The sequence below is a fragment of the Amblyomma mixtum genome, chromosome 5, assembly GCF_055824585.1.
Source record: "Amblyomma mixtum isolate Tamu chromosome 5, ASM5582458v1, whole genome shotgun sequence".
NCBI classification, from domain to species: Eukaryota; Metazoa; Arthropoda; class Arachnida; order Ixodida; family Ixodidae; genus Amblyomma; species Amblyomma mixtum.
Genome location: NC_143016.1, coordinates 37,835,792 through 37,861,226, shown reverse-complemented (window position 1 = coordinate 37,861,226; position 25,435 = coordinate 37,835,792). Strand labels below are relative to the sequence as shown.

The 25,435-nt window shown below is 51.2% G+C and overlaps 1 protein-coding gene across 7 annotated transcripts in view; it reads right to left on the bottom strand.

Moving 5' to 3' along the window:
- LOC149341823 (5'-AMP-activated protein kinase subunit gamma-1-like) overlaps positions 1–25,435 on the bottom strand; it is a 282,152-nt gene that overhangs the window by 226,959 nt on the left and 29,758 nt on the right. The window contains exon 1 of one of the 7 annotated variants that reach the window (XM_089544045.1): positions 16,640–16,816. The exons of the other annotated variants lie outside the window; for them this stretch is intronic. Coding sequence (XP_089400171.1) covers positions 16,640–16,666 — 27 coding nt within the window. The 5' untranslated portion in view covers positions 16,667–16,816. Of the gene's footprint in view, positions 1–16,639; positions 16,817–25,435 lie in introns of those variants that run through there. 7 annotated transcript variants of the gene reach the window in all.

Here is a 25,435-nt window from a genome sequence, read left to right as displayed (position 1 = left end):
AGTGTCGCAAGAGAAGAGCGCCCAACCACTTCTCCGTTCATCCCTGGCTTCTCCAGTCTGCCAGAGGCATGCCTGTAGGCTTTGCACCGCAGGGCACGACGTTTAAAAGGGGGCCAAACTCGTTATATGAACTACTTGCACATGGGAGAGGCTTGGATGTTCGATACTACGTACATTAAACCGCCGTCTGCGTTATGATAACTAAGCTTTACTTACGCGTCTGTCCTATGCGTGGAAAAAAAGGATGGTTTCGCACGAAATCGTACGCGCGAATTTCCAGACCAGTGTGTGTAAGCTAGAGGTCTACTAATGCTGATTAAAGAATTCATGCACGATCAAAAGTATGAAAAGCTTCCACAATTCATCCTCATTCCCCGGGAAAAAGTCTGAGGCACACGAAATTGTAAACGACGTGTTGGACTCGCTTGATTGATTTGATTGAAAACATCTTTATTTATTCAGTATTTTCAGAACATGTGGGTGGGCCGCCTAGTCCGGTAGTCCATTGGCTGCTGCTGCTGCGGTGGCCCTCCCCACCAGCCAGTGCTGACGGTCAGGATCATCGCTGAGCAGAATAGCCTCCCACTGCTCCTCCGAGGGGTTGGGAATGGGGTCAAGTAAGGGATTAAATTGGCATGCCCACACCATATGGTAGAGGTTAGCTACCGCTTTATACTGCGCCAACTATCATCACCATCGCCAGCCTACCTACGGCCGCTGCAGCACAAAGGCCTCCCCCTAACTCTTCAGTTTACCTCCTCCCCTTCCCCACAAAGAGTTTCCCTTAAAAACAACAAAAAAAATCTCATCCAGGCAATCGTTATCTCCCCCGGCCCGGACGGGCGCCTCTCCATTGCAGGGCTCCATATTTCACCGCGGCGTTGCGTTCTCTCTTCTGTGCGAGCCGGAAAAACACCGCGGGGCGAGCGGAGACTCCTCGCTCCGTCAGCCAACAGCTGCTACACGCCGCGGCACTCCGCATGCCAGAGGGAGAAAAACACCGCATGCCGGAGGCTCGCGTCCAGCTTCGCCGGTATACGAAGACACCGTACGGCGGCTTAGCCAAAGAGCTGATTTTTCATGGACTACCGTATTCGCACGCGTACACTTCTCATCTCGCCAAAATAAAATGAAAAGGACGGCCGCGGCTCGATCGACGGCGGGACACAAACCAGTTTATTCCGCCGACTGGTGCGTCCCGCTTTGAATATGCGCACTCGAGCAGTGCCACCGTATTCGCTGCACGGGCGAGGCGGGGGATGCGTTACCAACCGCGATATCACCGCGAGGAGGCCGATGTCAAGGCTTCAGACGCGCTCCTCTCTCTCTCTCTCTCACCCCTGAGTCTCAAGCGAACCCCGGATGAGACAGAACGTGGCGAGGGGATGGGCAGCATCTCTGACTACGCCGGTACTTCGCGCCGCTCACCCCTCGCCTCCGTGCATCGTCTGCGCTACACTGTGTCGTGCGAGACAGGACGCGGAAAGGGAGAGGAGAAGGCAGCCTCCGGCCTGCACGTGCCGTTATCGCCTCCACTGCAGGCAGCACATTTTTCCCCCGATCCGCTGCGCCGAAAGAAGAACGAGCAGCGCATCGCGCGGCAAATAGGCTGCCCCTTCCCCAGCTCTCCGAGCCGCTGCTACCTGCACGTGCACGCTCACGACTAGCGACCAGCTTCGGTGCAAGGCAGATAACGAGTCCCGAGACCTCTCGATCAAGGCCGCTCCGCGTTGAGAAAAGAAAACTGGGGTGGGGGTTGCAGGAGCAGCCCGCATCTCGGTGAAGAGAAACGAACGGCAGACCGCGCCACCGTCAGCGCCAAAGCGCGGCTTCGCCGTTCCTTCATTCGGTGCCCGCGCCGTAATTGCGGCCGGCGCCAAGGAAGCCCAACTGGGGTCAGCGGCGGACGCCCACAGCGTAGCCTGCCACGAGAGATGGAAAAACAAAGCGAAGCAGAGGGGGAAAGAGGGCCTCGCTACTAATCGGCTCAAGGCGATAGCCTAGAAATGGCGCAAAGCAAGCCAGCGCCGCAGCACGATAGACGGGCCGGGGACAGCGGCGGCCGCTGGATAGAGGAGCGCCCATGGGAGGAAAGCCGAAGAGGAGAGGAACCCTTCCGCGCGTGCCATAAAACTGGGCCTGATGAAGAAATGCCGCCGGTTCCCCACCCAACGACGACATACGAGGGCGGCGGCTCGAAAATTAGCGCACGACGATGCATGGCCAGGCCTCAGCAGAGCTTCCCCGGGCCCGCTCGCGGACGGGCCTAACCGCTGCAAAAGCGGAGAGGAGTGCTGGGAAAGAGAAGCCCGAATGGCGATGAGAAGCAGGCAGGCGTCAAGGATTCCAAAAAAGAAATACATTGTAGATACAACGGTGAAACGATGAGTGCAACTGCGGCAGAAATCCATTCCCACCGAAGGCTCACAGAAGATGCCCGGGTGCTTCGAGCGAGACCACCCTCATCGTCTACTACCCTTTTTCTTTTGCTCACCTGGATAAAATGGCGAACATATTCCCACATAATATACGCGGACATGCATGCAGTGTATACGGTAAGCTCCGCACCTACACCCATGAGAGCGCGCACTAGGCTGCGGTCATTGAGAAGTCAGGGGCTCGGGCCTACCTGCGCGAAATTCTACTTCGACAGCTGGCGAGTACAGGAGTTTTAACTCGCCATTTAACAACCCAGAGAAAGTCACCCGAACATCTACAGCCGAAAGAAAAGAAACAGACGGACGTACCAAGGCCTTTCTTCCGCCCCACCCCGGGAGAGAAAAAGCGAGAGCGACATAGCTGAGTTGACTACTGATAGCCCATTCTCGCTGGGGCAGCATTCCTGTGGAAATTATCGCAGACGTACAGGGTTCGCCGCCACGCCATAAATGGCCAGAGGCGAAAAAAAAAAAAGCAAACTTACTTCTCTCCTTGTTAAACTCGTCTAGCAACGTCACTAACCGCGCGAAGCGTAAATCCAACAGCTATCCACTATAAAAACGTATATCCTCGTCAGACCCGAGGAGAAGTTTAGTCTCTCAGCGTTAATCCAAATACAGATCTCGGTGCGTCGCGGTCCAATGAATTACGCACGAAATTTCCATTATGAGCTTTCTCTATGCTCTCTACAACGGAATCTAGAAGAGTGCGGTCAGGGGCTAGTTGGTACGACATTATGAGAACAAAAAATAACTGCGCAAAGGGACGGGACAACTAACGGGCCTCTGGGCTTACATAAACATGCAATAACGTTTTAAGGCTTATACTTAGTTAAATACACGCCTGAATGCGTAATTAAATTAAATTTACAAGAAAGCTCATCGAAAAGCACCGGAAAGCTTTAGAGCTATCTGGACACTGGGAGCAGAAATCCGATTTAGACCAATAAACCAGTGGAAGGCCCCTCAGAGCGCGCCTATATCGTTTCACACTTGTTCAAAAGCTGGCTGCGTGGAAACGCAGAGGGCACACTCTGACCTCCAGTGGCACTTAGGCTGCGACAGTGATGCGTTTTTTAAGAGTTCTGTAAAAGGCAAATGTGCATTATAATGTGCGCGGGGTCTGAAGAGGATACACCGGGTGTACCGGCTAAATGTAACCAAGCTTTTAAAAAACACAGCGTGTCCTAACCCAGTGAAACCAACTCAGACCTGCTGAGAGTCACCTGGCCTATAGTCTGCATTATTTTTTCGTTGTCCAAATTTTATACTTATAGTAGACTATTTAGCTAACACACGTACACACTGCGGCAGCGCGACAAAAAGGGAAAAGGCAGCTGCGAGAAAGAAGACGCAAGATAACCGCCGCGATCGAGGGAATTGAATGCATTAAAAGATGATAATGTGATGAAGATGGAGCATGGCACTGCCTCCCAATCTCTCTTGAGATGGGTGGCCAACAGCCAGCATCGCCTGCGGGGCAACGAACACCCAAATGCGCAAGTTACTTTCGGCAGATCGCTGCCAGCGTCGCCGCAGCCGCCGCGCATGTCACTCCCCCCCCCCCCCCCCCCCCCGCCCCTCTTGCTCGGGACCACCCTCGACCCCGGTCCGCGCCCTCGGCGGCGGTCGAGTAGCTATTCTCGTCGCCCTCGGCCGATTGTGTTTGCGGTCGGTTGGCACGTGATTTATCGGCGCCCACGCATCGCCAAGGTCGCCCAGTCGCGCATGGGATGCGGGGGCATCGCCGAAAAGCAGCGGTGCCCCTCGACGCGATCTATAGCTTTTTCACTTGGCGGGAGGGGAAATTGGAAGGTCCGTCCTACCGGCAATGCCGGCGGAAAGAAACCGCCCTGATCACATGAAAGCAGGGCTTTGCGCATGATGTATATCATTTCGGAGTTGGAAAATGGCAGGGACCTGACACGAAACGGTACGGGAACTCAACTGGGATATGATGATTGTGTTCAACAAGAACTTGACCAGCGAACAGGAGGAGGACGGTGAGACGCCATCTCTCGTATACTAACGCAAGCAGCTAAGGCTAACCCGTTGTGCTTCTTTCTATGTACTGTTCTTGTAGCACGACACAAAGCGGGAACGATGAAAGATGGTTGATGGCAGAGTGTCGTAGTATTTATTCAGCTCTTGTAGTGCAGACATGCCCAGTGCTGCGCGCGTGTGCAGATGATAGCGCACTTGGTGCACTTGGTCATATCCTCCCCTTACCTAAAGAAAAAAATAAACGAAGAAGGAAAGAAATGGCTACATTCGACGCTCTGGCAAGGCAAACGTTCCCTGCGGAAGCGTGTACTCCTGCGAATCCGTCTTCAGGTGCTGCCTGAACCGAGGTAGAATCCGGCGGTGCTGTTCGGGAAGGAAGGAACGGGGCGGCGTCTGCGGCTCTTCGGTGCTCTACTGCGTGCCGTTGTCCGTATCAGTTATGGATGGCTCAGTGTCGGGGCCGGTGTTCTGTGCACGGTGTCCTAGACTGACACCCGCTATGAATTTCTGACATATGCCTTGAGGACTAGCTGCAGTACTTCTGCTGTCTCCTCCCAATTTCTTCCAGACGGCCGCGGACAGTCTCAGTAGGCAGAGTCTTTGGCTCAAGATGACAGTCGAGAACGGAAAATCTCGTCCTGCAGTGCAGCGGCCCGTCAGTCTTTCGGCAGGGGACTGCAGATGGTCGTCTCTTGGCGAATTTCTGCATTGCAAGACGGCGCTGCAAAATTCAAATTGTCACACGAGGCTTTTGTGAGCAACTTTCTCGCCTCTCGAACAGCGCGCTCTGCCATAAGCCGTTCCCGCGTTGGTAGTATGGGCTGGACGTAATATGCCTGATGCAGACATTACTAGTGAAGGAACGGAATCGTGCACTGTTCGATGGAGGGCCGTTATAAATGCAAATTTTGGCAGGAATTCCGAGAGTGGCAAAAACTTGCTTGAATATACTTGAATAGCCGCGTGCGCATTTGTTTGACAAAGTTATCGGATCTCGAACAAAAAAGATCACTGCGGCGACCCGCGTTGGAGCAATGCGAAAGCAAAGCGTCCACATAGTATATTGACGTCCGTGGCTGTTCTGACGTCCATGTACTATATCGACATCAATGGCTATTTTGACCAACAAATGTAATTTTTGCGTGTAATTGGTTAACTAATTACAACTCATGAACCGAATCTTTCCCACAGCAAGATCTCGTCACGCACTGTCTAACACAATCAAACTTTTGCACATTTATCTTCACTGGACGACACAATCGTGCGGACAACTTTTGTTGACGTGACACAGCCATCTAATGCTTTCGCCTTTCGCATTAACAATTTAGCGACTAGCAGGCAGCCCTTCTGCAATAAAAAAAAAAGTTGCGTCGGGCCTTCCCATGGATGCAAGACCTTGCGGGAGTGGTCCCTTCGTATCTCGTACCTCGGCGCTGGAGGTCCCAGCCCGAACTCATTCTTGGCTCCATCCGTGAGCCGTGCAGGGCGCCCACGCCAGCATACCGGTAGCATGCCACTCCGAGTGGGAGTGGCGAGAACCACCGGAAGCTTAGCGTTGCCAACCATCTTGGGAGAGCCTCGGCAGGCGTCTGTGGTCAGCCTGGTTGCTCGACTTCTCCTCTGCGATGGTCCAGACCAGAAACCGCGCATTAGACTATCCCAGTAGCCTTTTCGCGACATCTGCTGCGGACCTGCCTAGTGGCTGGACGCGTCGTGCTTCTCTCGACGCATCCAGACTCACCGGCTTTCGGACCACTCCCTCTCGCCGCCATTCGCTCCTCAGACGAAGGTGGCGGCAGCCGCAAACCTGTATATCGTATATATTTTGCGTTGCCCTGTATCCCACTTGTGGGGTTGGTCAACCTGGGCCGCAGCTGTTGCGGTGGTGGATTGCATCCTGCCACCTCCCGTGTCAACAGCAGGTACAAGTTTGCTATTGTACGGTGACGTATCGTAGTGTGCAGCGGCCTTATATTACTGCGCCGGTCGCTGTCCGAAAAAAGGGTAAAGTATACTACGCTCTAGTTTGCCGAAGCTAAACTTTTGAAGAGGTTGGAATATTCGTAAGAATGGTGACTGAGATCAACAACAGATATTCAACAATCCCCATTCGCCCCACACAGGCACAAGAAGCTAAGGTGCCTAAATGCACCCTCACCCTAGCTGTCCATTGTTTGTTTTTTAATGAAGCAGACGCTTTCAAGCCACCCGAAGCTCAAAACCATGAGCAGCATTAGTTCGGCAGTCGCAGTGATATCGAGTGCCAAAGACAAACGACGCAGGATAAACAGGAAGCGCACACTTGAAAGCGCTCCCTTGCTCGAGAGTGCAAGCCCCACTTTCATCTTTCCTTTCCATCACTTGCGCCGATATCAGCAGGCTGCGTGCACAACACACCGGTGTGAGCGGATGAGCTGAATTCAAGCTGAAGGTCCGTCTTTTCACTGCGGCTTTTCAAAATTGACACACGTCCGGAGCGACACGCACAAGAAGACAAAACCTAAAGTTGGTCTAGCTTCGAGCGACAAAAGCCAAGCACGTTTTCAAGAAAGCGCACACGCAAACGTTTGACCGCGGTCACCGACAACTAAACGGGTCATCGGACCATAAACCTCCTACAGTAAGATCCCATCCCATTTGTACTCGGTGATTTTTGCGTTCAGTCCTGTAGTAATAAGATAATGGTATTACTCAAGGTGCTGAACTAAGAGCACCAATTCTCATCTAGTACTCCATTTCGCCGCATTTAAAGCACGAGTAATTGGAGTTAAAATGCTGAGTACTCCGCACAGAACTGTCTTCCCACCCCGGAGCAAAAGCTACAAATTGAGCAGCTATACCAGCCGTTCGCAGCCACGCACGGGGCACACCGAAAAAAGGGACAGAAGAAGCGCCCGTCATTCTCACGACTACTATTTCGGGGCATCCGGGGAAAGAGGTTGCAGGCGTCGCGCCCCTGCAGCAATTCCGCCGGGGGCGTCGCGTACACACAGAGAGGGTCAAGTCATATTTCCACTTAGCCGCGGCGAATTTAGAAACGGGAGATTAGCGTGTTGCGCAGGGGACGCGTGGCCGGCAGCCAGGTCGCCCGAGGAACACGCGATGCGGCGGCAAGGCAGCAGCGAGACGGGCGCGGGGATATCTATTTGCGCTCGCCGCTTTGCGCTAATCCTCAATCACGCGCTACGCGAGATTAGGCCTAGTGACCTTCGCAGGGATTAAGGGGGGCAGCGATTCCATGGCGACGGGTGTCACAAGCAAGTAAGCTAGGCGGTAATGCACGATCCGGGCAGTGCGGAGGCGGACGCTGCACCTCTGTACCGTTAACGATAACAGCGCCACGTCTGGCGGCGAACGCTGTTCTGACCCACAGCACGGTTCTTCAGCTCCCAATGCGCGCGAGCACTCCGAGGCAAAGAAGCGGCGTGCGTGACCGCGGTAATTACGGGTATACCGACGCGCTAAGGTCGTCTGGTTGGACGCGCATAGTACTCACGTTGCTTGACCTGAGAAACACTTCTGCGATTTTCCTAAGTAGGAATCCGCGTTTTTCCAGAGTAAAAGGGAGGAGATAACGCGTCGTTTTTCTCCGACCAAAGGTCACAGCGATAGCTGCATAATGTTCTTCATGCAGGGCGCAATGCAGTGAATGAACATGACATCCTTCCTTCCTTCCTTCCTTCCTTCCTTCCTTCCTTCCTTCCTTCCTTCCTTCCTTCCTTCCTTCCTTCCTTCCTTCCTTCCTCCCTCCCTCCCTCCCCCCCTCCCCTCCCACATACACACACAAAGCCCGGTGGCACTGATACTAGCCTACACGTTCTCATCGGGACCATCTGCGCATGCGCAATGGCGGCTGCTATGTGCGGTATCCGTTAAACCAACAGGTGCACCCGGTGGCTGATGACATTAAACGTTTCAAAATGCAAGTACATGACAGTATCACGTAAACGCAATAGCTTAAATTACCAGTATTCTTTAAGATCGATCCCCCTAACACAAGTCGAGTCCTACCGGTATTTAGGAATAACAATAACTAGCAAACTTTCATGGTCCGAGCACATCTTAAACATAGTAGCTGAAAGTTCGAAATCGCTCGACAGACTGAGAAGGTACCTAGCCGTGTCCCCTCCATTCATCCGCAAACTCGCTTATGAAACATTCACTCGTACTAAACTAGAATATGCCCCACCCATTTGGAATCCGCACCAGTCATACCTAATTGAAGCATTAGAATCAGTACAAAGTCGTGCAGCCCGATTTATTACTTCATGTTACGATCGCAGGACAAGTGTTTCTGGCATAAAATCACCGCTTGACATACCGCCACTGTCTTTTCGCCGTACAATTTCCCAACTCTGCCTTTTCCACAAGTCATACTACAGTTTTCCTCAATTGCGCTGCACGCTTCTACTCCCTCCCAATAGAACATCTCGTCGTCTATTTAACAGTCTGAGCCTACAGTGTTTACATGGTTCCACCAATGCCTTTCAAAAATCCTTCCTTCCATTCGCCATTGAACAGTGGAATGAGCTGCCTGAGGCAGTTGTAACTGAGCGCGATCCAAATAAATTCAGAACCCTGCTTTTATCTTATCTTTTTCCTTAGCGCACTTTCAGTGTAATGCCCGGCACTCTTGAGTACCACCTCTGCACGTGTTACATTGTTGAACCCTTGTCTGCTAATCAGTGTTCTTATTTTCCTCCTCTTGATATAGCGTGATGGCCACAGTGTACCTGTGATTGTTCCCTTTTTATTTTTTATTTTGCATTGCTCTTTTAACAATTGTTTTGCTTCTTCGCTGTTATATTTCAAATGTTCCTATTGTTTGTGATTTCGTTTTTTTTGCTTCCCCCCTTATGTAATGCTTCACCAAGGGGTCCTTAAAGTAAAATAAATGATGATGATGATGATGATGATGATGATGATGATGATGAGCAGTAACGGTACACGCTATGCGAAAACGCTGCAATTTCATCTCTTTTTGCGTCTATTTCTGCGTAAACAAGAAGGTACTTTCCCACCTCAACGTGACTTCCTTCGCCAGTCCAGGTACAGTATGGGCCATCCGAGAGTGAGCTCACTCAGTGTGGACTTGAAAACTAACGCTCAGCCATGAGACGGCATCTGAGTGGGAACGAGTTGCTGCCGGTGAGGCGGCGACTTCCCAAGTCTGTTGGCATTAATCGCCGTAGAAACATCCTCCCTTCCCCTCTTTTTTTCCCCTTCCGCGGCATTCGCTGCCGGGTCCGCGAGCTGGAAACGAGGCGTGTGTGCACGGGTACACAGAGCCCGGGTGCAGAAGATTAATTGCGACGACAATAACAGACAGGCTGCAGCGCGTATCCTTCCTCCTGCTCTCGCCTGCACCGCGATCACCTTACCGGGGAAAAATTTTACAGAACGTTGCCTCACGTACGCGAGAGACAGCCGACCCGATCTAATGCCACGCTTTCCCTCCCTTTCCGTTTTCAGAGCTTTAGCAGAAATTACAGTCGTACACCAAACGCTTTCTTCCCCACTGTGTGCACAAACAAAGGGTGAAATTTCATCGCCTGCTCTTGTTTGCCGCAGTGGAGAGGAACAAGAGCACTCTGCGAGAAGCATCGCGTTGCCGGTACAGACACGTCCGAAAACAAAAAAAAAAAAAAGAACGAACGGGAGAAAGTAAAAAGGCAGGACACGAAGCCGGTCGTCAAGGAGGCCATTAAATGTTTCCGGCTCGATGCTCGCGACACATCGCTGCGCAAACGATTTCTAGTGGCGCCGCATGGCCTCTTTCTTCTATGAGGAATCGAGAGCGCGCGCATCGTGGCAAGCATGATTAGCGATTACAGACACTGCAAGCCTAAATAAATTTTACGCGAGTCAATGTAGGCAGATTACGCTTCAGTGCAGTGCGTAAATTTCGCCTAGAACACAGCCGAACCATTTCGTCCTGTAATGCCCAAACATTGAATATGGCTAATATGAGCGTTTCGTCATTACTTACCCTAAATTTCAAAAAAACAAAAAACGCACAACTTCTGAACGTCTAAAAACAAGTACGCATATGTACGCGTGGTGTTAGGAGAAAATATACCATAAGCAAAAGACAATACACGTGTCATGTGTCACTAACATGTGCCATGAAACAGGCTGCGAAGGGAAGACGCATAATGGCGAGAGCGCCAAGGCGCGAGTCCATGCATTGCGCTTTATATCAAGAGGCCGTGGCATGAGCTTAAAACTTTTACTCGGCACAGTTTTGAACTAGTCGAAATTCGCAATGACCTAAATGAAGCCGACAGAAAAACGCTCCATACATTGCTTGCTGGCTTTTAACGAACGCTGCTTTGCCAGCGATGCCAGCTATGAAAATATATTTATATATGTACGCACATAAAAAAAATGAAAACGAGATTCCAGAAATCCGGAGCCAGGCGGCTCGCAGTGACGTCACCCCTGCGTTTGGTTACATTTTTTTTATTATTTTACCAGGTTACCGGCAGACGACACACCGCGAGCATCGAGTTTCGTTAACCGAACAGGTGAAACGAGACCTGCAAGAAGAATTCCACGCTTCGTGACGCAGCGACCACGTCCGCAAAATCCGAGCACGGCGGATATGCGAGCTGAATAGAGAATGCATTGCTTGCACGCATGCGGCGACGTCTGTCTTCGAGCTTCATTGCTGAGTGTCGCGTTACGTACAGCAGCAGCATCGCCACGCGCACAGCTCCAATTCTTTGGGCACACGACTTGGTGGGAGGCGAGGTGGGACTTCCCCACTGCGTCTTCGAATTCCATTTCGCCGTCGCTTTTTCGTTATGCTGTTGCGTGGGCTTCTGATGGGCGGAGCCTCGTGGGAGATGCATCTGGGTGATCTCATGACGAGCAGCGTTTCTCCAGGGTGGTGGACGCCGTTTCTGGAGGGTGCGGGTGGAGTGGAGAGGTGGATAGAGGGTCTTGGTGGGTGGGTACAAAAATATGCGACGAGTTTCTGACAAAAAGTTTTATGGGTTTATGGGGTTCAACGTCCCAAAGCGACTAAGGCTATGAGAGACGCCGTAGTGGAGGGCTCGGGAAATTTCGACCACCTGGGGTTCTTTAACGTGCACTGACATCGCACAGTACACGGGCCTCCAGAATTTCTCCTCCAAAGAAATTCTAGCCGCCGCGGCCGGGATCGAACCCGCGTCTTTTGGGTCAGCAGCCGAGCATCATAACCGCTGAGCCACCGCGTTTTTGGACATCACGCTCATTAGGTATATATACCTGATGACTTCTGAGTTGAGTTTCTGATGAATTGCTGATTAATACTGGCCACTGAGTTTCTGATTACGACGTGATGTATTCATCTTGAATTCAAGATGCATTGCTGAATGGTTTATGATGTATGAAAGCTAGTGTTTTCTCCAAAAGAGAAAAAAGCACTGCCTAGAATACCATTCTTTCTAACGCCCCTTTAACACACGTACTAGCGGAGACGTATACCCCTTTACCGGACGCCTCCTGCACACGCGCAGAGGCTGCACCCATGCACATGCGAGGGAGGCGCCCGGTAAAGCGGTGGCATACGTCTTCGCTAATACGCCTCCGGTATGCTAAAACCTCTATTATACACGCAAACTCCGCTGAAACGTGGCCCTGTACAAGACCAGACCCGCTAATCATTACAGCAAACAGCTTCCACTGACCCTCTGAAAGGAGCACGTAACAACAAGATCGAGAATACGGCATTACAATGCTCTGGGAATACATGTCACACCGATACACTCCCCTGATCCGAATTACTTCCTACCCCAGACTCACGCATATATACTCCTAATAAGAGGCCATCAGTAAGTGAGAGTGGAGAGCTGTTAGTATGCAGAGTTTTCTAAATGAATTTCAGTGTCATGTATGTCATTTCTGGCAGGTGTAAATAAAGAGCATGAACTACAAAGATCTGTTCGTTTAAGTGCATCCTTAGTGCACAAGAAATTTAAAAAAAAAAAGAAAATGTTTGGGCGGTGCATGAAAACGATACTGCTTTGATGTCTTCATGCACAATGAGTCCATGCATCAGGAAAGTAAATGCAAAAACTCACCAAGAATTTATGATGCGATTCCGATGTAAAAATAGCCAATGCAAAAACTCATCCAAGAAATTATGATGTAGGTTTGATGCAAGAATACAAGGAATGTTGCCTTTCTGATCACTTTGTGATGACTAACCATGATTACATCACAATGATATCAGGAATTCAATATTCATTTTTGTAACACGCATATTATCCTCCTGGCTAGCGGAGGTGCGGTGGACTAATGCTTCTGGAGGGTGAAGGCTGCCCGTAGGTAACACCGGCACTTTCGCCAAGTGCCACTGTCACTGCAATCGCAGTAAAGCACGAAGAAGAAACGCAAAGACTGCCGCCCAGCGTATTTTACATTCACGCCCTTTCAACCACTAACTACAGCTGTCATTGCCGCTGCCACATTTCTCTCACACATACGCATCTTGTGCCTGCCGCTCCCAGCAAGTAATAACAACCTATGTCCGGTGCCCTAACAGCAACTGCGCACACACAGCATAAAAAGAAGCGAAGAACTCTGCATGGAACTATCTAAGCCATAACGGTATGACAAAGGTTATCCATACCAGAGGAACACGCCTCAGCGCGACCTCTCTGATGCACTCGTCCGTAAATGAATCCCCTTGCCCTTAATCTCTCTCTATCTCTCTACTGGCAAGGTTAGAACATGAATGTTTCATTCGAAAAAGTGACACAAAAAAAGTTCCTTTACAAGAGGCAGCGACGCGCTATACAAGCATGGTGCGCGGCGACCAACACCTTCGATGCGCGAGCCGAGCGACAAGGATAGACGTCGCCTTCCGAATTAAATACGACCGCTGCGAAGATGGGAAAGTGAAAAAGTACACTGTAACATACATATCGTATGTGACCGCTTCACAGGATGCTGGATAACCGCAGGCGCTTCTCCACCCATATCCCTTCCGGTGCGGTATTAGAGATATTCGGAGAAAGAAAGCTGATCTGACCACGGATGACTGGCGCGATTCAGATTTGCAAGCTACGCGAGCGCACTTCAAGCGCAGCATACAAGTTTTCACAACCTGAACGCTTCGCAGGCGCACTCCGAACGTGGGCGCAAATGCGTACTAATTATACCAGTCCGGCCGTCGACAGACTGAACTGTTTTCAAGTTTGTTGCCCGTCCGCCGACTGCATGGCGTTAGGGCCTGTGCGTCTCGTATGCCGTCATTCGAAACGCGCGGAGTCGGCGCAGTCTGGGCCACTGTGAATAAGATTTCGGTTTTTAACGGTACACAGCGTTCCCGAAATGCCTGCGCTTGAAACTGTACAGGTCAGTATGCGAGGCATCTCCAAATTTATCTCCAGCTAACCTTCTCGGACCCAGCTATTCAGCATCTATCCTGTAAGTTCCGCCGGTTTCGTTAGTCTCCAATGTGAAACAGGAAGAGAGTATACAGTGGGTCAGGGAACAAACGCGAGTTATGATGACCTATTCGAAATCAAGAAGAAATGCGCTCGGGCAGGGCGTGTCAAGCGAAGGCAAGGTAACCGGCAGTCGTGAGGAATAGTGAAGTCGATTCCAAGAGAAGGCGAACGTAGCAGGTGGCGGCTTAAAAACCGATGAGATTTGGAAGCTTGCGGGGATAAGGCGACCGCACCTGGCACAGGACAGGATTAATTACTAGCAGTAATAAGGGAGAGACGTTTGTCCTGCAGTGGACGTCGTCAGGATGATGATCTCTCTCCCGCACCGGCTGCGGCCACGATATTGCAGCAAATTGTAATAATCGCACCTTCCCTCTCGACACTCGCTCATTGGCTACGCACAAAAATGCGAGGCGTCAATCGTTCGAGCGCGCGCAACGGCCGGAAACGCTCTGCCCGTCTAAAAGCAGCGCCTCACCGAAGAGCGGGAAAAGGCTCAGACAAACGCAGTGGTTCACCGCTCGAGGTGTCACCCACCGTCGCAAACGACGCCGCCGCATAAGTAAGACGCTAATTAGAAGCGCCCAGCGCCGAGGCATCTTCCTCGTCCGTCCGGTTTACAACTTTACAACGAGCGAGGCGAACTCATCTCACGGGCCGTGCACCGGGGCAAACGCTCTTGTTTGTGCCGCCACCGTGTCTTCGCGGCAGCGGCGGCGGAGCCGTTGACGAGGCCCTCCGTCTTGGCTCGACGGTGCCGATTGTGTGCGCGTCGGCGAGGAGAAATGGGCGACCGCGGCGCGCCCGGGGCCCGGAATCGTAAACACGTCCGCCACGAGCCCCCCACTCTCCTCCGCTCCGCACTCTCCCGCACCCAGCCGGCTACTTGCGCTCTGTAGATTGGACCGCGACGCGAGAGCAAAAAAGTTTGGGCGCGCAGCAGCGTAATTTATGTGGCGGACGTACGCATGCAATGAAAAGGAAAGAAGAAGATGCGTCCCTCTTATTACAGCCACCTCCATTGCACTGGACGGGCGACCGCACGCGGCGTGACTCAAGCGGCCAACTCTCCCTAGACGTCCAGAGGAGCCAATATAAAAGGATGTGAAAGGTCCCACCGAAAACACGGGGCACAGCTACCAATTACGCCACTGCACCGCTTCTTTTCATAAATCTCCGCCGCAGCACTGCGCGCACACACGCGGGAGTTGGCCAACGCGCTCCACTTCCGAACATGCTTTATTCTCGGGACGACGTTATTGCCCGATTGAGACATGGGTCCTTTCCCGCGCCAAGGCCGCGCGGTTTTTAGTGAGGCTATCGCGCCGTCCAGCTCGTTCCCGGCAGCGTGTTTGCACAGAGCTCCGGGAGCGGCCGCGGTTCGAGAGGCTGCTCGAACGGCGATGTTCTTTCCACATAAGATGTAGTAGTTCGCTTGTACGCTCTGCGTCTTTGTAGTTTCAAAAAGGAGGAGTGAGATAGTTTTCCGTTGTTTGGCGACTATTTACTGCGTCGACAACAATTTTTCTTTTCTATGTTATATTACACAAGGCAGAGAAGCATCCTGACATATACGTTTCTACAGCTTTACGGTTTTTACACCCGTTAGCAGAGAGTAAGGTTAGGAGTGACACAGACTTGCCTCGCAAACATTTACTGACTCAGTCCTAAGCACCGTGGCCACGAGAGCCGACGAAAATGAAAGTTTAAATTTCTCGACTCTAGAGGAATCACCTTATAAAATCACCGTAGTGTCTTCTCTTGTGCTTTTAATTGGTTCAAGTGTAAACAGGGTTAAACTTATTAACCAGAAACTATTAAGTTACGAGTTCCGTTTGTTCCTTGGCTTAAAAACAGACGAGCAGCGAAGAGGATCACGAATCTCGCGAAAGATGGGACGCAGTAACAAAACTGAATCCCCAGGCCTGCTACCACCGTCTTCGTGTTAATGACGGCCGTCTGGTCGCAGAAACGGTCGGGACTACTACAGATTGTGCCACGTTTCAATATGAACGCTCAAAAAGCAGTGAGCCGTCAGTTACCAACGCCGTAGCACAGGGCCCGTCGGTCTACTTTGTAGGAAACACCGCGACACTTCCTCGGCGAATTATAAGAGCCGCTAAAAACAGAAATGCGGTCAGCGTTCAAGGGAAAACGAACAACATCGGCTGCGCGCCATCACAGCCTTCCGTGCAGCTGGGCAAACGATGAGACCCGCACGCAACCGCTTCAGTTCGGTCGCAAAAGAAGCGGAACGACTGCACACGACCGCCCTCAAGCGGGCAAGCATCCCAGAACGCGCGGGCAAAGCGACCGATGGGGGTTCCTCCGACACGGCGTACCCACTCTTCTGTTGGCGCTGCAACAACGGGAGGGACAAGCGTCTGCGACTCGTACCACACGCATACACCACAGGCGGCGGTGAAAAAGGAAGAGGAAAAAAGTTACCAGAGAACGACACACAGAAACAGAACAAAAAACGTGGAAACAATTGTTTCGTCTTGCACCGTTCAGTCACCAACGCGACAGCGGTGCAGCGATCGGTTCGCCGAGGACGTCGACCCCTCGGCAGAGAGCGCGCGCAAGAGCGATCCATGCAAGCGCAAACACCGCGTGCACAGAAGGCAAGCGACAAACACAGAGCAGGCAAGGGCTCCGGGAGGGGAGCGGCCGCGCGCAGAGAAAGAAATAGGGTCACAGGCCGGGGACGAAGGCACACACAGACGCACATGACGGAGTCGCGTGCAATACTACCTTTAGCGGCGCTTCCATGGCTATCATCTCCGGGCCCGCCGCGCAGCCGGCGCTGACGAGCGCTGCTTTCAGACTCCCCGGAGCTCGGACCCCGAAGCCGCCGCCGCCGCACTCGCGCACAACACGCGCACACACGCACGCACGCACGATCCGCCGTCCGCCGCACCGGGCCCGAACCGCGGGAGTGAGGGAACCGAGAGCGAGAACGCCACCAACAGACGCACGCACACACGCGCGCGTGCGCTCCTTTCCCGCGAGCGGAGTTCGAGCCAGGGAACAGGCGACGATGATGATGACAACGGACGCAGTCGCAGCAGATCCGAGTCGGAAGCTCCGGGCGCTCCCCTTACGGCACCCGCTTTACGTAAGCGTCACCCACGGCCTTGCGCAAGCTCTCTCGCGGCGCCTGATGGTAACGCACGGAAATCCCTGCTGGGGCGCTCAGATTTAGAGAGAGAGAGAGAGAAAGCGTGCAACCGCAAGCCGGGCAGGCATATCAAAGCAAATATCAGAGCCGAACGGCACGGCCTGTAAGAGCGAAAAAAACCGGACAGGTGGCAAGGACCGGTGCCGGCTCGGTTTCCCGCTTTCCAATCTGCATTCAACGCTCCGAACAGAGCTCTGCTGGTGGGTGCAAAGTAGCGCTAACGACGGCAGCGCCACGAAGACGCGAGCGGATTCCACGAGCGCGCGCTCCCATAAGCAGCCCCGGAAGTGGAACCACTGCAGCGCGGGCGTGCGATGATTGGGCCGGGTACTCCCCGCCGAAACGACCCCGACCTCGGAGGGTGTTTTCGCGAACTCGGCCTGCGATCATGCACGCAAACGCGGCGCAGTTGGCTTCTCAAGGAGCCCAAAACAGCGCGCGTAGCCCAAACAGCGGGGGCGCGTCTGCACGTGGCACGCTTCCGCGCTGGCGCAAGCCGTAACCATGATTCAACCCAGCAGAAATTACCAGCTGTAATTATAGGTAGATGAACACCAAACAAACTCCATGAGCTAACCTCCTCGCAGTACTTGGCAGCTTTATGCCGGTGCTTAAGAAGCTACATGTCTTGCCTTAAAAGTGAAATCCTGTCAACCGATGACCTTACTGTCCGGCTCCCTATCAATGCAGTGAATAAGTACAGTCTTTGTCAAAAGTAACCAGGCTGCATAGTTTGCTTCTAGCTCGTACAGTGGCGCCCTTACAGCTTCCCTGAAGCTAAAACGGTCGTTAAAGATAAGGACTGGGGTTCTTCTTACCTTCCAACATTTTTTGATCTTTAGGAAAGCCACAACGGCTCTACTATACAAGCTAGAAGCAAACCATGCAGCCTGGTTACTTTTGACAAAGACTGTACGTTTGGAGGTAATTCAAGGCAGTCAGGGCTTAATAATTTCAAACGTGGGGGAAAAAAATCTGGAAAAACACGGTACAAATTAACTGTTCTGGCCTTGCCATTCGTTTCGTTCTTCGGACCGGTGTTTTTCGCGCTGCTTCCCACGTTCGAAATACGCTCGAACTCGCCCAGCTTCCCACTCAGGTAAAGCTAAGAAACAACGTCGAGAACGATTTACACACCACAGAGCGCGACCTGCCAATCAACATTATCTAAATAGTGTCCTACAAAGAGCACTGCAAGGACCCGAGGAAGGTTGACCGGATGGATCCTACGTGCGCGATCTGCTCGCGAGAGGTCGCGCTCCCACCGCTATCTTTGACTCAGGCTGGATGCGTGGCCCGCCGTAACGGCTAAACTTAATCGCCGGTAATAAGACGTTTTACAGCCCTGTCGGCAGCCCTTCTGCGGCTGATAGGCAGCGGTGAAGCGCACCGCCTTTTATTGCGTACTTTTCGATACGGCTGACTGTCCCGCTCTACGAGCAGGCCCGGCACACATCCGAGCACGGGAAGGCGTGCTGCGGACTAAGACGGCCTCGCAAGCTGGCTGCATGCGTTCGTGTGCCCTGAGACTACACTTTACCTCACAACTCGTTTGCAGCGCTGCGAAAAGTAGAGCTCGCTCGTCCGACCAGGGCCAAGGAAGACAACGAAAAATCCGTCAAATATTTGAGCCGTGTTATGACTATATTTAAAACAATCATAGCAGTAATTAAAGATGTAGTTCAGGATGGAGTTTTCAAAGTAAAGTGAGCGTTTCATTCCCTGGTAGAGCCCCTCATAGCCTGAGTCGCTTTGGGACGTTAAACCTTCGTGAACCATCATTCCCTGGTAAATTAGCAGAGACATAGCGCTGCTAGTAGTGCACTACAGCCCTGAGGAGGCCTCCTGCGAAGTCAGTGCTGCCAACCTCCAGCGCCGCTTCTCTCCCAATTTGCAAAAAAAAAATCCCTAGATTTCCTTAGATACCAAAAATAGCGTTCAATTGTGAAAAATTTTATATTTATGCGTAGTTCAGTAGCAAGTTTTATCATGCAGCTACACTATTACCAGACGTTGATAAGGAAATTAGCTGTAAATTTGGAACTAAAGATCTAAAATGAAGAACTTCTAAATGAAGCTACAAGATAAACCGTATGGCGCTCTTTGGAAATTACAAATTTTCTTTATTCACTGTACGCAAGATATTAGTAAACGTGCATCGGCATGTGGAATTAACTGAATTTTTTTCCCGCATGTTGTGTCGGTTTCGACTTCAGCCGAAGGATACCCCGTGCAAAATGACTGGAGGTCGCTCGAGGAATGTACGGAAACTGCGATATAAAAGCTGCTTGTCCATTTGCTGCAACTGCTCTAGACGGTGGCTGACGTAGCATGCTGCAGTTTGAGTCAAAACAATGAAGCTGTGATTGTTACAGCTTTTGTGCGCCTCAACTCACTTTGTTCGTCGTGGTGGAACTGGGAATTATGGTTTTGGGGCATCCAACGTCCCAAAGCGATCCAGGCTATGAGGGATGAAATAGTGAAGGGCTCCGGAAATTTCGACCACCTGGTGTTCTTTGACGTGCACTCACATCACACAGTACACGGGCCTCTAGAATTTCGCCTCCATCGAAATTCGACCGCCGAGGCCCGGCATCGAACCAGCGTCTTCCGGGTCAGCAGCCGAGCACCATAGCCACTGAGCCACCGCTGCGGCAGAACTTGGAATGGTTCCCCTAGTTGGACTAGCTAAGATTTCCAGCAAGGCGCTCCTTTCTCAAACAAAAATGACGCCCTTGTTCTTTCCTAGTTACCACAATAAACATGCAGATATGCTTACTAAATAGGAATTTCACGTCGTGCATCGAGCTCCAAACAAAGCGTGAGGAAGGGGCGCGCGAGTTGAGGGAAGGCGGTTGCACGCCAGATCACAGCAGCGGGTGCCACTGGCCACGTCAGGGACCATTCACGTCCGATTACGTCCGTGTAAAGAAAGACTGGTTCGCATGCAAGCGACTAGGCTTCGCTAGGTGGCTCCAAAGCAGATTCTGTGGCCTTGGAACTTTTGACCAACCCTGAACGTCTTTAAGGGCGTGCTGCTGGGTTCAATTCAACTTCGTTCAGTTCAGAGTGGCCGCGACGGCTCTGTGGTTACGGTGCTCGGCTGCTGACCCGACAGATGCGGGTTCGATCCCGGCCACGGCGGTCGCATTTAGATGGACACGAAACGCTAGAGGCCCGTGTACTGTGCGATGCCAGTGCACGTTAAAGAACCCCAGGTGGTCGAAATTATCCGGAGCCCTCCACTGCGGTGTCCCTCATAGCCTAAGTCGCTTTGGGACCTTAAAACCCATAAAACCAAAAATGGAACCAATCATTAAATTCAGTCAGTTAAGTCAAATTAATTCAGTTTGAGTAATCTGCAAGCAACTGAACAGTAACCAAATAATTTCAATCAACTAGACTGAGTACCGGTGCATAAAAATAAGCATAAAAGCAGGCACAAAAGACCGTCGACAAATGTTGTGCGTCGACATTGTACGTCGCGTCGATGCACAATGCCTTAAAAGATATATACAACACCCCCTTAATCGGTTGCAGTTATACGCAACGGAAGAAGACAGGCGCGGCTTACTATTTTATTTCACTTATGATTCGAGATTATTCAGCTGTTGTTAGTACTTGCGAATTAACGAGATGTACATGACGCCATTCACAGCGAGCCTCCCCTAAATTCCCTTCTTTTTCTTTGCTACCACTATTTTACATTCACTGCTGTTTTTTGGAGCGGCTCCTCTTCCGGGAAAAAGAAATGAATATGTGTACGGGACACTTACTGCTTAGTCAAAGTCAAACGCTGCGGCAAATTATGGTACAATGAAACTATTCATTTATGTGTTCTTGTGTGTGAAGTATTCCTGCACTGTATAAACAAACTAGAATACTACATTCCAGATTGCTTGAATCATAACCCGTATATCCCTTTCAACGCGTCCAACTGGCCACGTCCAACAAGCAACGTACTGGCCCTAGTATGCACATACGACACAATTCACGCACGAACTGGCCAATAAATTATTAATGTATCATTACTGAATCTCGGCACATGGGATCATGAGAAGATAAACAGCTGAAGTTTGTCCCCCCCCACATACATACAAACTTACGCGCTCGTCCTCGAATACATAACACCCCTCTCAATAAACGTTAATATATACAGAACTTGCATAACCTTCATGAAACCCGTGCCTCAGAATGTAAAACGAACGTATGTACAACAAAAAGAAACCGGCCTCTCATGCACCTGAAGCGAGGACGCTGTGTTACGTAGAGAGCACTACTCTTACGAAACGCGTAATACGTCAACTTATCTAATGCACAGCATACGCGTTATCATCCCCGGTGACGCAAAAAAAAAAAAGGAACGAGCAAGACAGTCGCCTCAACGTCGCTGTATATCGATCACAGCCTTTTGCAAAGGTTTAGAGACCAGGGGGTCCAGCTTCTAAATCATGTAATGGGGCTCCCGTAGCACCGCAAAAGTACCAACTTCTGGAAAGAAGAGGACCACAGTTCACCTTACTTTCATGAGGTTTCGAACGCTGAGGATGCGTAGCGCACTCTAAACAAAAGGTACACGTGGCATATGCACAAGTGAACTTGCGGGCGCAGTGCACAGCTCTCGCTAACCACGGCGCTATATGACTGCACGCAACGTTACAGTGCGAAGGCAGCTTCACAAATCACGATAACAAGAGAAAAAAAAAAAAGAAGTGTCGCATCGCTCAATGTTTGTTTTGCGAAAACGTTCGGGTCGACGCACAGTGTCGACGACGCCGGAGACTTCAGCAGGAGCGAGTAGATGCTGCTGAATATAAAAACCACGACACGAGAGACGAGCCTTTTCTGCGTTCGTATATCTTACTCTTTACATCTTTAAGCGTGGATTATTTTTAGCTGTTTTTCGCAGGCGTTCTGCATGAATTTTGCATCGAAATCTTCGTCAGAACTCGAATCCAAACTACTGCGGGCAAGTTCCGGTCGAAACATCCGTCAGACAAAGAGTAAAAACGAAAGTACAGCCCGGAACTTGAGCAGAGCCTCGAGTGGGGACGTCGAGCCAGAACTTGCTCATAAATTTGCGTCAGAGACCGCGGCCGTCCAAAACACGTCAGTCGGCGCGGCGCTGGCCTCAAGCTATGGCACCGGTAAAACTTTTTTTACGTACATGCGCTACGAATTGAGCAACGCGTACGCGTCACACCTTTTTCCCTGGCACACAAGGAAAGTTAAAGCGCGTAAATATACTAGCGTTGCTAACGTCGCGTTGAACATCAGGACACACAGTTAGTTTCTTTTTTTCTTCAAATCAAGATTTTTTTCGATGCCATGTTCCTCTTTTTTCTTCCTTTTCTCTTTCCTTCATTTCCTCTTCCTTTTTCTTCCATCCTTTCCTCTTTCCTCGCTCACCTCTCTTCCTATTTTCCTTCCTCCACAAAGTAACAACTTTTGTCATCCTTTTTCTTTCCTCTTTCATTCCTTCTTTGATACGTAGCGCATAAACGCCAAAGCAAGCGACAAAAAAAAAAAACGAGACTATAGCACAATTGCACGGCAAAACGACCTCAATACTGCATTGACATGATCATAGCGAAGCTGGAAAGCCAGCCGAGTCAAATCCCTGCGCCACGCCGACACCTCAAGAGCGCTTCACGTTATTATTCCACGCAGCCGCCTGCCAATGCTAACGGAATATAGCAATGAGAGCAGATAAATTTCTCCTACCAACCCACGCATTCAGCCCAGAGCTAAAAAACGACGCTCTCCCTCTAAACACGAAAGGAGTAAAAAGGGGGTAAGCTCCCTTTCGCGCACTCCCTTTTACGGGGCAGCGTTTGCTGCTGTCCAAGCCCTGGGGCAGATTTCCATCACCAAAATACGGAACACTTACGACTGCAACGGAAACAAATTCTCTCTGCCAAGTTGTACCAGTCAGAAAGACTTTAACCTATGTTTATATTTCCTCTATTTGCTAGCCTCAAGACCTCAGCTCTCCCTTTGCTAACTGCATCAGGTTACTAGGCCTTGCAGTGGGAATATACCTCCGTTACCAAAAGTAATCCTCAGTTGGCGCGGATGGCGTCATGTCTTAAATAGTACCTGTCATGGAACACAAAGGACGACGCTTTTTATGCTCCCCCCCCCACCCCCACCCCCACCAGCGATGTGCGGTTCTTATTAGAGAGTTATAGCAGCGCGCGATCGGCTATCTGCTACCCTGTGATCCACTTCAGCGAGCCGCCAGTGCGCACGCGCTGATTGGCCCCGTCTCAGCAGGAGTGCGCGCAGCCTGCCGGCATCTGATGGCGTTCTGGGTATGCGCAGTGGCGCCCCGCGATTGGCGCGCATCACGATAGCGGATCGCCCCATGCTATCATTCTCTATTGCTTTATTATCAGACCGTAATTGACGGCGACTTTTCAAGCCATGACTTCGCTTTTTTTTTTTTCTTGGCTGAATTTGACTGCCACTGGGTATTTCAAGCTCAGCCCCTCTCTGTACCCCACTGACCTATTGGCATTACCATCTGCCTCATATGCGGCAGGTGCGAGGCTGGAAACCCGCCGGTTTTCTGACGGGCAGAAGCTTTACCCTAGGGCCCACCTCGAGCATACAAAGTGCGTTATCTATGGCGATCGCTGGCCAAGCTGTAGCTGCGCCATTACAACCACATCAGATCACCATCATGCTGCTCGACGACTTCACCGTATGGCCACCCACGCGCTCTACTTTGCTAAGATCAAATACAAAACGCAAAAACCGATAGTGTAAGCTCCCGGTTGCGCTTTCATTGATCGAAACATTCTCGGTAAAAATATTCAACAGCATTCCTGACAAACACCATTGCGGAATCGGCCACAATGAACAGTAAGTTCTCCGTCGCGCCTTCAGCTTCAGTTATCGATCCTTTCAGCAGCACATGAGTAGCCGTTTGCCGAGATGCGCTCATGTGGCGCGACGCACCGAAAAAAGCTTGGGAATTATCGCTCCAGCTTTTTTTTACGGGATTTTCAATGCCAAATTAAAATTATAAATCACTGTTTCTTCGATATTTCAGTGTTTGTCGATCCTTACACCATGAAACACGATATTTTCATTCCACCGTAACCTCACGACAGGTCAGTTGTAGGCCGCTCTAAGAATTGCACTGTGGAGCTCCACAGAAAGTGCACACAGTGCAACAATGTGGTCACCTTAAATGGCTGCCCCGAGCCTTTCAGGTTCCACTCAATTTTCGGATCTTGATCAACCACTCCTTCCCCTCGCACCACTAATTCCATTACACTCAGCGTCCTTACAAACAAACTTTGGTGCCTGAAGGAGACTCGCTGCGCGGTCTTCGGTGAACAGGGGCGGCACAACGCCATGGCGCGGATCATTGGGAATTCCAAGGGCGCCCGTCCGTTCATCTGCGCTCCTGCTGTGACGCGCCGACGCTTCGAAGGACAAGCAAACATGCCGCCACCGCCGGGCAGCACGAAAACAGGGGCACGCCCACCGTCAGACTCCGGCCCAATGTCAATGCATGGCAGCCAGGAAGGCGTCGCGCAACAGACGTGCCGATGGGCTGCTGGCTACGTGACGCCGCTCCAGCATGCGACGCACCGATTTCCCATGCTGCCAGCGAGACTCCGACGAAATCGCAAGCAAGGAGGGTTTGTTTTCGCAGAAATTCTAGCTCATCATGGTAATTTTATTATGGTAATATTATATATGACTATAATATATTATGCACACCTCGCTCGATCAAACATCGATGGTTAGCCAACCGACTCCACTGGAGACACGCGAAAACTTGCACTGGTTAAAAATGGCGCGAATGGAGCAGCACTGCTCGACAAAGTTTCGGTAGCCTGGACGCCGACTGCGTATTTTCTTTCCCAGCTTCTGTCGCAAGGCCCGCAAGATTTCATGTTACACTGGTAAGGGGCCGCGATACTTCAACTGCCCGACAGTGCAGGCCGAACAGCTTGGCCTGTTGCGCATTAGCATTTTCATTCACTCTCAGGTTCTTTTGGTCAAAACGCCAGCATTCAGTGATTTAAACCGCAAATACGCCACCGTACGTAACATGCCTGTGCATGTAAACAGAAAAGAGACTCGATCTACATTTCTTTTACAGCAATTTAGTTTTGCTCTCAAAAGCTCACCGTCACTAGTCACGTGCCCTTTCTGGCGCAATCTCCGCGGCCCACCACTACACCAACACACTTCCTGACGCCTCCGCGCCAAGCGAGTCTCTGCCACCCTCGAATAAACGCTTCTTTCCCTGGCATCGACTACTCTGCCGCCACATTCGAGGTTCTCCGCTCATCACGCCCTGTTCGGTGTCAATTTCCTTTCCTAAACTTTAGCTCCATCATGTTCTC